We start from the raw sequence: 13,455 nt of genomic DNA on the forward strand, positions 1-13,455 counted from the left end.
ATGTTACATATCTCTTTATCAATAATATAATAATATTAATAAAATTACACATAAATTATTTTTAATACTATTCTCAATAAGGTAAAACTTATTGAACAAAAAAATCATGGGATGTTGACTTTCTTAATAGGTATGTCCTATATATTATATAATTTATTTCTAAATAATTAAATTGAAATTTTATAAACAAAATTTATCTTATCACCAATTCATTTTAGGGAAAAGAAACATGAAAGAGAAGAATTTTATATTAATGAGGCAAGTATAAGTTGGTATCATTATAAATGAATGTAACTTTCATAATATTACCATTTTCTAAATTAAATTTTAAAATAATAAAAGTTATTTCTTCAATGCAAATTATGAAGTTTTTTAAACAACAAGAGAAAAATGAAAAAAAAAATCAAAAATCAATATAATGTAATGTACCATTAGCTTATATAAAAATATTTTGCTCATATATTTTTTAAAACATCATTTTTCTATTTCAGCTAATATCTTTTCAAATATGTGTAACTTTTCTACAAGAGAAAAAAAGAAAGAAATATAACTCAAAGTACTACAAAGACGAGCAAGTAGTTAATGATCATTATAGTGATAGTTCCTCCAAACTTTTGCATGAGGGCAACCAAGTTAATTATTTCAAAGAATACATCACAATAATGGTGGATTACAAAACATATAGATTATAATATAAATATGTTTGTTGTATAATTTTATCTTTTATCTATTTTTCTACAAGTACAACATCTTAGAGTTACAATAATAAATATCAATTTAAATAATGTATTTCAAATAATGATGAATAACAAATTCAAATTTTAAAAACAATTATATGACCCTTAAGATGAGTTTCATATCTAACTTAATTACTAAATTATAAAAAATATAAAGAATTTAAAGCAACCTAAAACATCATCTTATATTAAAATAATATATTACCATATGTTATCTATTACTATAATCATATACAATAATATATTTCATTTATAGATTAATTTAATTATATGTATGTTACATCATTTTATATATTATTTTAATCAATATAAAATCATTTATAAATAATTTAAATCAAACAAATTTAAATTCACTCACTAATACCTTTCCAAACGTTATCTCTATTATTTCATAAATTCCATATATTGATAATCACCTATCTACATATACATTCACGCGCATCAAACGTGCTTTATACTAATATACTTGTTAACTTGCCATTCATTTCTTTTCTTCATCATTTTTCATTTTATAGTCTTTCTTGTTAATGACATCTACTCATCATAAGATATGGTGGTTGAATTTGCTCCTTTTCCTACTCTCAAACTTACAACTTGACACTCTTTGGGGATCCACAAGTACCTTGTTAGTTCATATTAGGCTATTCATTGTTGGATAGTGGCAACAATAATGCCCTTTCTACACTTGCAAGAGTCAATTACTTGCCATACAGAATTGACAACAATAATCCGTATAACATGAATTTAATTTGAATTGATCAATTTAATGATTATGTTGAGTTACCTAATAGCAAATTTAAATTATTTAATTCATATTTGATTTATTTTAAATTTATGCTTGAATAAATAGATTAATTAAGTCATAAACATATTTAGTTAAGACATTAATCATATAGATTTGATTATTTAATGGATTAAATAGTTTTATTAGGTATTAGTTCTTTAATAATTATGTTATATTTAAGTTTATATTTTTAATCTAATTATTATTCATGCAGTGTTTGGGTTGACCTAACTAATAGAATGCCTAAACTTCGGTACAATATGGGCCGCATGACCTGTGGTGTTTGGGTTGATCTAGTTAATAAAATGTTTAAACTCTGACACAATATGAGCATGACCCATCGACACAAATTCTCATCCTAATCTTGGACTTCAAAACGATGACATAAGTATCCTTATCGTAATGAAAGGAGCAGTAATTTTCTGTGCTCATATATTGAAAGAGAAACAGTTAGAAGGCCATGAGACGGAAGAAGCGTGCCGATGCACAATTTCATAAATACAATTAAAAATCTTGGAAAAGGGTCTTTCACTTTATCTATTAGACATTAAAAGATTCGTAATTCTACTTTCTTTTAGGCTTCCCGAACTCCATCTCTCCCTATATATACTTGTAAATTTGTCATTCATTTCCTCAAATCATTCATTTCCCTTCTTCGTCCTGTCGTTTTTTGTCTTGTTATAATGGCATCTACTCATCAGAAGATATGGTGGTCGACAGTGCTCCTTTTCGGGCTTTCAAACTTACAACATGGCACTCTTGGGGATCCACAAGTACCGTGTTACTTCATATTAGGCGATTCATTGTCGGACAGTGGCAACAACAATGCCCTTTCTACACTTGCAAAAGTCAATTACCTGCCATATGGAATTGACTTCCCTCAAGGTCCTACTGGAAGATTCTGCAATGGTCGAACAGTTGTCGATGTTATAGGTCCATCTTCTCACCTCACTGCCTGATTTTATGATCAACACTATGATAAATAACTCACATAATATGTGGGCTTTGCTTTGAAAATCACCATATACATATATCTGCATACATTATTCATTGGGTACATGCAGTTCGATTTAACAAGTGAGCAATGGTGGGGTTGCATGAGTTGTAGGTAGCTTTTGATTGTTGGTGTTGGTAACCCTGACTCATGCTCTGAACACTTCTTTATTACAGCTGAACTCCTGGGTTTCAACAGTTTCGTCCCACCCTTTGCAACAGCAGAAGGTGAGGTCATACTCAAAGGTGTGAACTATGCATCTGGTGGATCAGGCATCCGCGACGAAAGTGGTCAAAACCTGGTATATTTGAGAACATATATACAAACTGCAAGATTCCAATTTTGAAAAATAGAATTATGAAATTGTTTTTGGATAAGAATGAATTTTCCTTTTGCTGGCAGGGTGACAGGATTTCCATGAATGAACAGCTGGAAAATTACCAAACGACAGTCTCTCAAATCAACGACATACTAGGAAGTGACACTGCTGCTGCAACGCACCTAAATAAGTGCCTATTTACAGTTGGAATTGGCAGCAACGATTATATTAATAACTACTTAATGCCAGATTTGTACCCAACAAGTCGCCTGTATACCCCAGATCAATATGCTGAAGCATTGATCGAACAATATTCTCAGCAGTTGAAGGTCAGTACTACCATTTTAACTGATTGTTTCTCCATTTCTTTTTCTTGACTCCAACATCTTACTGATCAGAAATGCTCTGTCTGTTGCATTTTCTTCTTAATCCACAGACATTATACGGGTATGGAGCCAGGAAGTTGGCACTTTTTGGACTAGGTCTAATAGGTTGCGCTCCTGCTGAATTGGCTTCTTTTGGGCCAAGTCCTGGCTCGAATTGTGTTGATGCGATCAATGATGCAGTCAGACTTTTTAACACCGGACTTGTATCGCTGATAGATGATCTCAATAAAAATTTTACCGACGCAAAGTTTACCTATATAAATTTCTATGAAATTGGATCGACCAATCTGACAGCTTTTGGTATGCATACAGCCTCAACTTTTCCTTCTTCTTTCATTGTATCGATTCTATAATTTTTATCAATAATAACGTTGTTGATGAACATGTTTGGAAAATCAATAGTGGAATACTAAGCCAATTGTATAAACAGGTTTCAAAGTTACAAACATGGGGTGTTGCGGTGGGCAGAATGCATGTCTTCGTTCATCAACTCCATGCCAGAATAGGTCGGAGTACGCCTTCTGGGACCAGTTCCACTCAACTGAAGCTGTAAATCTCATCTTTGGTCAAAGAGCATACAAGTCGCAGACTCCATCTGATGCGTACCCAATTGATATCAGCACCCTAGCTCAGCTCTAATGAGGGAGAAAATGCCTATTACATTAGAATTATCACTATGGCATACTTTAATTCTAATAAACTTCACCTGTGAAAGTCTATGGCCTGTGTTGTGGCTTCATTTCTTAGACACATACTTCATGTCAATGGATATTATCAATCCCCTCTATTCTACATTATCTACAATAAATGTTATGGGCAATGCGTTAAGACTCGGCATAAGCTAAAAGAAACTATAACCATGAGGTTTTTATTTTACATGCATTTTATTTCTTTACAAGAAATCATCAAATTAAATTTTATAATATATATATATATATATATATATATATATATATATATATATATATATATATATATATATATATATATATATATATATATATGTATGTATGTATGTATTTTGGCATTGTTTGTTTTACTAGATGTCACAAAATCGGTCTAGATCAACATTACTTGGTACTAAATTTCTAGCATTCCCAAATATCAAACTAGCATATTGAACTCACAGCAATGCCACTCATTTTCAAGAAGTGAAAGAATTTTCCATGATATGAATAGAACGCAAATCTTATTCTAGTTACATTCCGAAGACCATTGTACATAACATATTTAAATCTCTATGTATAACAAGTTTTTTTTAAAAAAAAAAAAAAATTGTTTAATTTTGTCACCCCAAATTCTTGAACGTTTTCCATTGAAGGTAAGAAGTGATTCTAGGTAGATCACTTTCATATGAGAAGGAAATGAATGTGATTTTGATTTAAAGATATAGTGGGACAGAGAGTTTTGGTTCATAGAAAGAGAAAGGGTGGTAAGGAGTTGGGCAAGAGTTGGGCAGAGGAACGAGGAGGCTTCAAAGATGAGAGAAAGAGGGAGAGAGATGGAAGGAGTTTCTGTAGAAGAATGGTTGAAGACAAGTGAAAGCAAATTTCTTATTTGGATTTGGAGGGTTTTGGGATTTTTTTTTTTTTTTGGCTCCATGGTAATTTGATTCAGAGAAAGATATCCGTTCTATAAAAAATCACTGACAATTACCCTTTTATTTCGTTTTAAATTGTTATCAAACACTTTATTTTTAAATTTTAATCATATATATCACTTTATTTTCCTATAATATAAAAAGAATTAAAAATATTTTATAAAATATAAATTTTAAAAAATGAATTGATGTGGTGGTTTATAAATAAAATTTTAATAATTTAAACACAAAAAACCTATCAAACATTTGTTTTTTGAAAAGGCTTTTAAACTTATTTAAAAAATTTAAATGCTTAAATTTTTATCGAAAATATAATAGATATGTTACAATAATTTTAATAATTTAATTGGCAAGTTTTTATTATTTTTCAAAAGAAAAGAAATATAAATGGATTAAGGCAATTTTAGTCAAAATTTAGGTAAATATAGATGAATTAATACGATCATAATTAAAGCCTCGGTGTTAAAGAGACCATAAGTATTTGTAAAGAAAACAAATTATCCAATTACTTAGGCTATGTTTGGTTCCCAGAAAATAATAAGGAAAGAAAAAAAAATGTAAAAAAAAATTATTTTTAGAATTGTCCTATGAAAAATATAAAAGAAAATCAAATATAATTAAAACTAATTAAAAACTTATATATTTTTAAATTATTTAATCTTCGTATTGATGAGTTAAAATAAATAAAATGAGTTTGAAGTAACAAAAATAATAATTTATCAATTTTTAATTTTTTTTTTCACTTTTTCTTTCCTTATATTTTTCCTTTATATTTTCTTTCCCTTGTATTTTCCTTTAAATTTTATGAGAACCAAAAATAAAATCTAAAATCCATCTCAATACTCCCATGCTATGATATTAGAGAGAGAACAATAATTTAGCAGACGAAATTCAGGTGAAATCTTCCAAAATAAAAAAAAAAAACAAAATAATTTGTGGATTTTCTGTGGGCCAATCAAAATCCGAGATTGATGGGGAAGATGCTGCTGTGGCTGGTTAGGAGCAAAGAATGGAAATCCGTAAAATGTTGGTTAAATTAACTGACGAGGGAAAAGAGAGGCATGCATATTATAGAAAAGAAAAATCTTTGATTGTGAAAGAATATGATATAAATAGGTAGCTGATTGGCTATATTTATAAGCTTTACTTTGTGCCTTTCACTCTCCATTTTTCCATTCTTCCATCATACTGTCTTTCTTCTTTAATGGCTTGCAACCAGCATAAGGTATGGAGGGTGGCGTTTCTTCTCTCGCTGCTCTCCATTTTACAAATTTGCGCTCGTGGGGACCCTCAAGTGCCTTGCTACTTCATTTTAGGGGACTCACTGTCTGACAACGGGAATAATAATGGCCTTTCGACTAAGGCCAAAGCCAATTTCAAGCCATACGGAATCGACTTTCCGGTGGGCCCTACCGGAAGGTTTAGCAACGGACGGACCATTGTCGATGTTACTGGTTAATCTTCTCAACTAAATGAATGTTCATATATATAGTCTCTCTCCCTCAAACTCTCCACATTTTTTCCCTGACTTTTTTAATGGAAAGAATGAAAGATCATGCTAATTGAAGACTTCCTCATTGCAGCTGAACTTCTGGGTTTTGGCGAGTACATCCCGTCCTTTACATCAGCAAGAGGTCGGGACGTACTCAAAGGCGTGAATTATGCTTCGGCGTCGGCAGGAATCCTTGACGAAAGTGGAAAGCAACTGGTACATTTGAAGATGAATTGCAAGCTTTTAGCTAGCAATATACAAAACTGCAATTTAGATGACAATATACTTCTCTTGTATTGGCAGGGTCAAGCAATTCCATTGGGTGGACAGTTGAAAAATTACCTTAAAACATTCTCTCAAATCTCCAAAATACTAGGAGGTGGCACAGCTGCTCACAAGTACCTAAATAAGTGCATGTTTACAGTTGGAATTGGTAGTAATGATTTCATTAACAACTACTTCATGCCAGACGAGTTCCGAACGAGTGAATTATATACCCTAGATCGATTTGTGGCAACACTAATTGATCAATATTCTCAGAATTTGAAGGTTAGTGATATATATATATATATATATATTCCTTTTCCTCGATTAACAGTAGCATTAATTTATTGGTTTCTTGTTAATGCATGCACAGACCCTGTACAAGTGTGGAGCAAGGAAGGTAGCCCTTTTTGGATTGGGAGCAATAGGTTGCGCTCCTGCTGAATTGGCTCGGTATGGGGCAACACCCGGATCAATCTGCGTGGACAAAATCAATGATGCAGTTGTACGTTTTAACAAAAGGCTTATATCACTCGTTGATGATCTCAATGACAATTACAAAGATGCAAAGTTTACCTACATTAACATACTCGAAATTGGAACTGGGGATGCCACAGCCGCAGGTAATGAACTCTTAGCTTGTTGATGATTTCATCATATTCTACTTCATGGAGGAGGGGTCTTCGTAGTATGAATACTATATATAGAAGACTAAGCCAGTGGCCTCCTACAGGTTTCAAGGTTACAAACAGTGGGTGCTGTGGTGGACAGAAGGGTTGTCTTCCTCTTGCAACTCCATGCAAGAATAGGGATGAGTACACCTTCTGGGATGAATTCCACCCCACCGATGCTATGAACGTCATTTTTGCTAACAGGGCATACAAAGCATTGACTCCCACAGATGCCCACCCAATTGATATCAGCACCCTTGCCAGTCTCTAATGGAGACACCGCCTAGCCCGGCACTTGGCACAATGGAAGTGGAGTGTCCAATAACTTTTGTTGTCAATATTGTTGGTAGTCAGCAAACTTGATGTACGTTGGTAGCTCATTTTCCCCGAAGTTGAAGCCTTTGGGGCAGAGGGTATAGCTCATCGATCATAGCTTCATTTCCCAGAGACCTAGCATTCGGATCTCTTGGTTTGTTTATTAATTCTTCCTTTTGTTACACCCCATGCCTGACGAGGAAGCATGTGAGGTGAAGTAAATGTAAGTTTAATTTATTTCTCATTAGCTTATGCTTTTGAAGCAACCTGTATCGTAAATAAACTTCCTAATTTCTGTGAACATCTACTTCATGAGTACGCATTTCTCTAAGTTCCTGTTATGTTTGGCACTAGAAAATTTGCCAGGAAAAGTAGAAGAAAGAAAGAGTAAAAATTTAAAATTAATAAATTTTTTTTACATGTTATTTCAAATTTATGTAAAAAATTAATTTTAATAAAAAACCAAAATACACCCTTTTTAGAATTTTTATTTTACTTCTATTTCTATTATTTCATTTTATCAAAGGGCAGACGCTCTAAATGATTATCTAAAGGACTAAAGCACTCTTTAGTTGAGTATGGACTCCTTAAATCTTAGGCTGGGTGTGGGGTCAGAGTATGGGCTTGGGAATTTTCTACCCCTTGAGCCATCTTTATGCAATTGAAAGTAGGATCAGAATGATCATGGGCTCCTCCATTCACATTCAACTCAAAAGCCCCATCAGAATCAGGTACAACAAATCAAATTCAAGTACAAAGCAGTAATTCTATTATATAGTATAATTAAAAATTCATTTTCTACTACTTCCATGAATGAAATCTAACTATTCCTATGTTTTTTTCCTAAAAATTAACTAATTTTTGACATAAATATCCTTTACTATTTCAAATATTTACATGTAGGTTTTAAAAGAGATGACTATTTTCACAAGAAAATAATGACAACATTTTTGTCCAAATGAGATCAAAAAATGGTGGAAGGTTAAATTTCAAAAATTGGATTTTCAAAAACCCTTTTAATTAAATAACCCAAAAGTATAGGATATAATGATGATGTTGAATTATGATTACAATCTTCAAAATTTAAACTCCTAACTTAATATTAGGTTGATGATTATAAAACTATGGGCTAAGTATTTCATGAAAATAAAAGATTGTTTGGTGGTGATTTATGATGGTTTGAAATATTTAGTGATTTAAACTCCTAAATCAAAGTTCTCATTTTTTTTTTTACAAGGGTTCAAATTTCATTCTATGCATAATATTTGGGAATTTTTCCAATCTTATGTACAATTTATGGGTTTTAATGCTTATTTAGGGTTCACCCTAATCAAGGGATTGGGTTGGACCAAGTCTTAGCCCAAAATTTTTTAGCGGGTTGTTAAATTTTTCTTAAACTTAATATATCGTTTGAATTTTTTAGATTGTATTTGGTTTGGAAAACGTTTTACAGTATTCATTTTCGATTTTTATTTTTTGAAAATAATTTTCATTTTCTATTTCTTATCTTCTTAAAAATGTGTTTGATAAAGAAAAGTGAAAATTATGTTTTAAAAATGAAATTTATAAATTTTAAGTATTTATTGAAAATGTGGAATAAATATAATTAAATTTGTATATGATTAAATATAAATAGAAAACCAAAAGGAAAAAAAAAAAAAGAGGAAAACTTTTTATGCTTTGTCCTTCATTCCAAGACATGTATCATTCTTTCATTTAGAGTTGTCCATAGGCTCACCGGGAGGCAAGTCCCCTAAGCTGGGAGCAAGGCTACGGGAGACATCACTAGACTTAAGAATGTCTCCTTCTATACATACAATAGCTCTTTATGAGCTCTACATGTGGTTCTCTCTCAACTACATGTGAAGGCCGGCTATATAAATTATGCTTAGTAACTTGGTTTTTCTCTCTAGTATAAGTTGGGTTTTTCTCTCTAGTAAGTTGTGTATGGGAACTTACATTGTTTACTTATTACATAGTGGTGTAATTGGAGAAAGAAACGTGAGTAATGTTAGATATTGGCTTTAGCTTATTACAGTCTAGTAAGTTGGGGGCTTTTTAACTTTGAATAATTTTATGAATATGCATGATTATGATGGTAGTATAGGCTTTAGCTTCTCTTTAATTTGTTTAGGTGATCTCTTGTTCAATTTTCTTTTACTTCTCGCATCATTTGGTATCAAAGCATATTGTACGCTCTTGGCTTTGCTTCTTTTATGGCAACAAGATGAGGTAGGGAACATTATAACCATATGATGGATGAAAGAGTTGATGAACTTCAGGCACTTCAAAGACAAATTGAACAACATACTATGCATCTTGAATGATAAGAAGCTCGCAATAAGCATGGAGGGTATAGCTGTGAGTATTCTGGTCACGAAACCGACCAGAATCCCTTCGACCATCATGAAAGGTTAGGTTTGGAAGCTACTATTGATCCCGACGCCATCAACATTGTTTTACGTACCTGAGTTCCATGGTCATCTTCACCTCTAAAAGAGTTCCTTGATTAGCTAGAACCATTGAAATATTCTTTAACATCAAGGATATCCCTAAGTATCAAAGAGTGAAGCTACTAGCAACAAGGCTTCAAGAGTATGCGTTGGCAGAGTAGGATAAGGTTCAAGAGATGAGGCTTCATAAGGGAAAGCCTAAGATTTCTTCTTGGGAGAAAATGAAGTCTAGGCTTAGGGATAAACTTCTTCCATTAGATTTTGCTCAAAGTAATGTTATCTCAATTTAAGAACCCTTTTCCAAGAATCCAAGAGTATATTAGATTAGATTGAAAATTTTAGGAGCTCATTACTCGTAATGACATTCAAGAAACCGAAGAAAAAGTCATTGTAAGATATGTTGATGGGCTAAAAATATGGATTCATGATAAAATGGAAGCTTATCAACCAACCTTGAAAGTGGAGGCTAAACTTTATTTTGATAGTGAAACAAAGTTTATGAATGTTCATAGTTTCTATCCTTCTTCCAAAGGAAAGTCTTCATAAGGTAGCAGCACTAATAAGTTTCAAAATATGAAAAAAAAAAAAAAAAAAACCCGTGAAGTTAGTCCTTATAAATCATGTAGGAAATCAACCTAGTCACGCCAACAATCCAATTACTTCAAGTGTGGACAAGTGGGGCTTGTTACAATGAATGTCCCAATAGACAAGTGGATACACAGGTAGCTTTTGTTGATGAGGATGGTGGTGAAAAGTTTATTAGTGATCTAAATGAGCCATATATGATAAGGAAGGTGATGTGGAATGAGAAGAAATTGAGCCCAGAGAAGCTAAGAACCTGGTGATCCATAGAGCACTTACCACTCAAAAAGTTGATTTCCATAAAGATTGAATTTGCTCCAATATCTTCAAAACTCACTGCAAATCTGATGGAAAAGTGTGTACCATAGTTATTGATGGTGGAAGTTACAAAAACATCAATATTTCTAAATGGTAAAGAAGCTCAGCTGTAGATTGGATCTGATCCAAAGCCTTATTGAATTGCATGGTTTAAGAAAGGAAATGATATAAAAGTTTCCAAAAGGTGTCTAGTTTCATTTGCTATGGGTAAAAACTATGAAGACCAAGTTTGTGTGATGTAGTTCCTATGGATTTTGTATACATTCCTAGGAAATATTCTGGCAATAGGATAGAAATGAAATGTGTTCATGATGGTCAAAAGAATACTTATCCCTTTATTATGGGAAAAATAGAAGCTATTCTTCCACCAAGTAAAGAGGAAAAAGCACCTAAGTCTCTACAAGAGGAGGGTGACAATTTTCTCTCTTTGTCAAAGTTTGTGAAAGTGAAGAAAGTGGTGTTATGTACATGTTAGTCACCAAAGTAAACTTTCAGCCAGTGGACTTGCCTAGTGACTTGGAAGAGTTCAGAGATGTCATGTCCAATGAATTACCTATTGGGTTTCCCTCTCTTAGAGACATTCAACATCACTTTGACTTGATACATGGTTCTATGCTTTCTAATAAAGCTTAATTTCGTGTATAAGTCTAACAGAACATTAAGAGATGAAAAGTCAATCATGGAGTGGTTCACAAGGGGTATGTTAGAGAAAGCATGAGCCCTTGTGCAGTGTTGGTCTTGTTAACTACTAAGAAAGACGAAACATGGCCTTATGTGTGTGAATAGTCGTCACATTAATCAAATTAATATCCAATACCGGTTTCCTATTCTAAGAGTTAGCGTGCTTGATATGCTTGCAAGTGCTTAATTTTTTTCCAAAAATGATAGTAGAAATGGCTACTATTGTATTTGAATCAAACTGAGTGACAAAATGGGGTATTTTTTTCAGATTTTTCTATATTAAGAAAATTCATTATACCATGGAAGCATTGATGGGGTATTTTTTGGGTTTTCTACAATTAAATAAAATCCATTATATCTATGTAAGCATCATTGATGTGTCCTCTTGACAATTGGGAATTGCTCGTAATGCTCTTTAGGGAGGGGGTGGTAGTCTCACTTAGGATAAGTCAAGGGTGCGGGCTATGGCATGGTATGGGAATACCTAAGGCATACCAAGACTCTTCATGGGTAGGTATAAGGCGCCCTTAGAGCTTGTATACATCCAAATGTGCAATGGCTTAAGCAAGGCATAGAAGCACGAACAGAGGCATGCATGATCAAAGCATGACACATATCCGATGTGGGCTTTGTGGCTGAGGCAAGATACAACTTGGTGCATACATGAGAGCAATGCTATATGCATGAACCTTGGGCACAACCAAGGTCATAAGACCTCATAGCACATGATAAAAGGGCCTAATGCCAAACAAGGGTTGGTTTGGCTACCCACAAATGGGCACCAGGTGTAGTGGTTAATCTGTTAATCAAATATCTAGCGTTTCACCTACTATAGGTTTCAGGGGCCACAATAAGCACCGGGTGTAGTGGTGGGCAAAGTGATTGTCTTCCTTCTATTATTGCATGTCAGATTAGGACCAGGTATGTCTACTGGGACCAGTTCCACCCAACTGAAGCTATGAATGTGATCTATGCTCGAAGAGCATACATCATACAGACTCCATCAGATGTCCACCCAGTTGATATCCACGCTCATCTCTATTAATGGAGGCAGTCGCTATTGAGCACTCTCTATTAATGAAGGCAGCAGCTATTGAGTGCAATGTGTATACATATATACAATAGTAGTTGCTGATAGGATGCTCTACCATAATATAAAGATCTCGGTTTGCAGAGTGGCTTTGTTTCTATGAACATATAGTTCATGTCTACGTATACCTGTAATTAAGTTCAATATGGTCTATAATAAAATATCATGTAAAAATATTTTTCTTGTATATAACCATGATGTAACTGGAAGTACTAACTGTTTTGTTATTCATGTGCAAAATTGTTAATTTTTTCTCTTGTTCACCAAAATATTGAACAGACTGTCAAAGTTCGAAGTATTCACAAATGCATCCATGTGTAGAAAGAATTAGAGCATATATACATGCAATAACAATAATCTTCTCTTGATGGTCTTGTTACATTGTTGAATTATATGATATATCTAAAATAATTTGATATGATTCAGTACTGTTTTTAAAACAAAGGTAATTTTGTTGAGAGATCAGCCATGTTAACATCAAGAAAAGCCCCCTTCTGACCATGCAATTTTTGTATGTCTGGATCCTCCATTCTAAATTTTTTGCTACTAGTAAGCATACCGTTCCATTTGGATAACAAGGTACAGAATGAAACTAGTAGGCTTCAATCCAATATGTAAAGAGATTGTTCCACTCAACCCTAGAAAGCTGTCTGTATATAATTTCAAAGCTATCCATAATGAATGTGGATACTGCCTCTGATCCATGCATGCCTTAGGTTGGGCTATTTAGAAACAATAGCAGTTGTTATTTTCATTTTTATAAGCGCTA

General features: G+C 33.1%; 2 protein-coding genes across 2 annotated transcripts; both read left to right on the forward strand.

Annotated features, from left to right (window-relative positions):
* The first annotated feature begins 2,204 nt into the window (after positions 1 to 2,204).
* On the forward strand, positions 2,205 to 3,968 carry LOC117923138 (GDSL esterase/lipase At1g29670-like). Its single transcript, XM_034841379.1, has 5 exons — positions 2,205 to 2,454; positions 2,692 to 2,816; positions 2,918 to 3,163; positions 3,271 to 3,520; positions 3,651 to 3,968. The coding sequence occupies exons 1-5, from the start codon at positions 2,205 to 2,207 to the stop codon at positions 3,857 to 3,859; spliced, it is 1,080 nt and encodes a 359-aa protein (XP_034697270.1). The 3' UTR covers positions 3,860 to 3,968.
* Positions 3,969 to 5,984: 2,016 nt separating this feature from the next.
* LOC117924224 (GDSL esterase/lipase At1g29670-like) lies at positions 5,985 to 7,863 on the forward strand. Its single transcript, XM_034842811.1, has 5 exons — positions 5,985 to 6,274; positions 6,404 to 6,528; positions 6,616 to 6,861; positions 6,950 to 7,199; positions 7,310 to 7,863. The coding sequence occupies exons 1-5, from the start codon at positions 6,025 to 6,027 to the stop codon at positions 7,516 to 7,518; spliced, it is 1,080 nt and encodes a 359-aa protein (XP_034698702.1). The 5' UTR covers positions 5,985 to 6,024; the 3' UTR covers positions 7,519 to 7,863.
* Positions 7,864 to 13,455: the final 5,592 nt, after the last annotated feature.

The sequence above is a fragment of the Vitis riparia genome, chromosome 10, assembly GCF_004353265.1.
Source record: "Vitis riparia cultivar Riparia Gloire de Montpellier isolate 1030 chromosome 10, EGFV_Vit.rip_1.0, whole genome shotgun sequence".
NCBI classification, from domain to species: domain Eukaryota; kingdom Viridiplantae; phylum Streptophyta; class Magnoliopsida; order Vitales; family Vitaceae; genus Vitis; species Vitis riparia.

Excerpts from the sequence above, each read along its gene's own strand:
- LOC117924224 (XM_034842811.1), top strand. The coding sequence starts at position 6,025 with ATGGCTTGCAACCAGCATAAGGTATGGAGGGTGGCGTTTCTTCTCTCG. Across the intron at positions 6,529-6,615 it reads ACGAAAGTGGAAAGCAACTG|GGTCAAGCAATTCCATTGGG; the intron begins GTACATTTGAAG and ends TTGTATTGGCAG. Across the intron at positions 6,862-6,949 it reads AATATTCTCAGAATTTGAAG|ACCCTGTACAAGTGTGGAGC; the intron begins GTTAGTGATATA and ends ATGCATGCACAG.
- LOC117923138 (XM_034841379.1), top strand. The coding sequence starts at position 2,205 with ATGGCATCTACTCATCAGAAGATATGGTGGTCGACAGTGCTCCTTTTC. Across the intron at positions 2,455-2,691 it reads AACAGTTGTCGATGTTATAG|CTGAACTCCTGGGTTTCAAC; the intron begins GTCCATCTTCTC and ends TCTTTATTACAG. Across the intron at positions 3,164-3,270 it reads AATATTCTCAGCAGTTGAAG|ACATTATACGGGTATGGAGC; the intron begins GTCAGTACTACC and ends CTTAATCCACAG.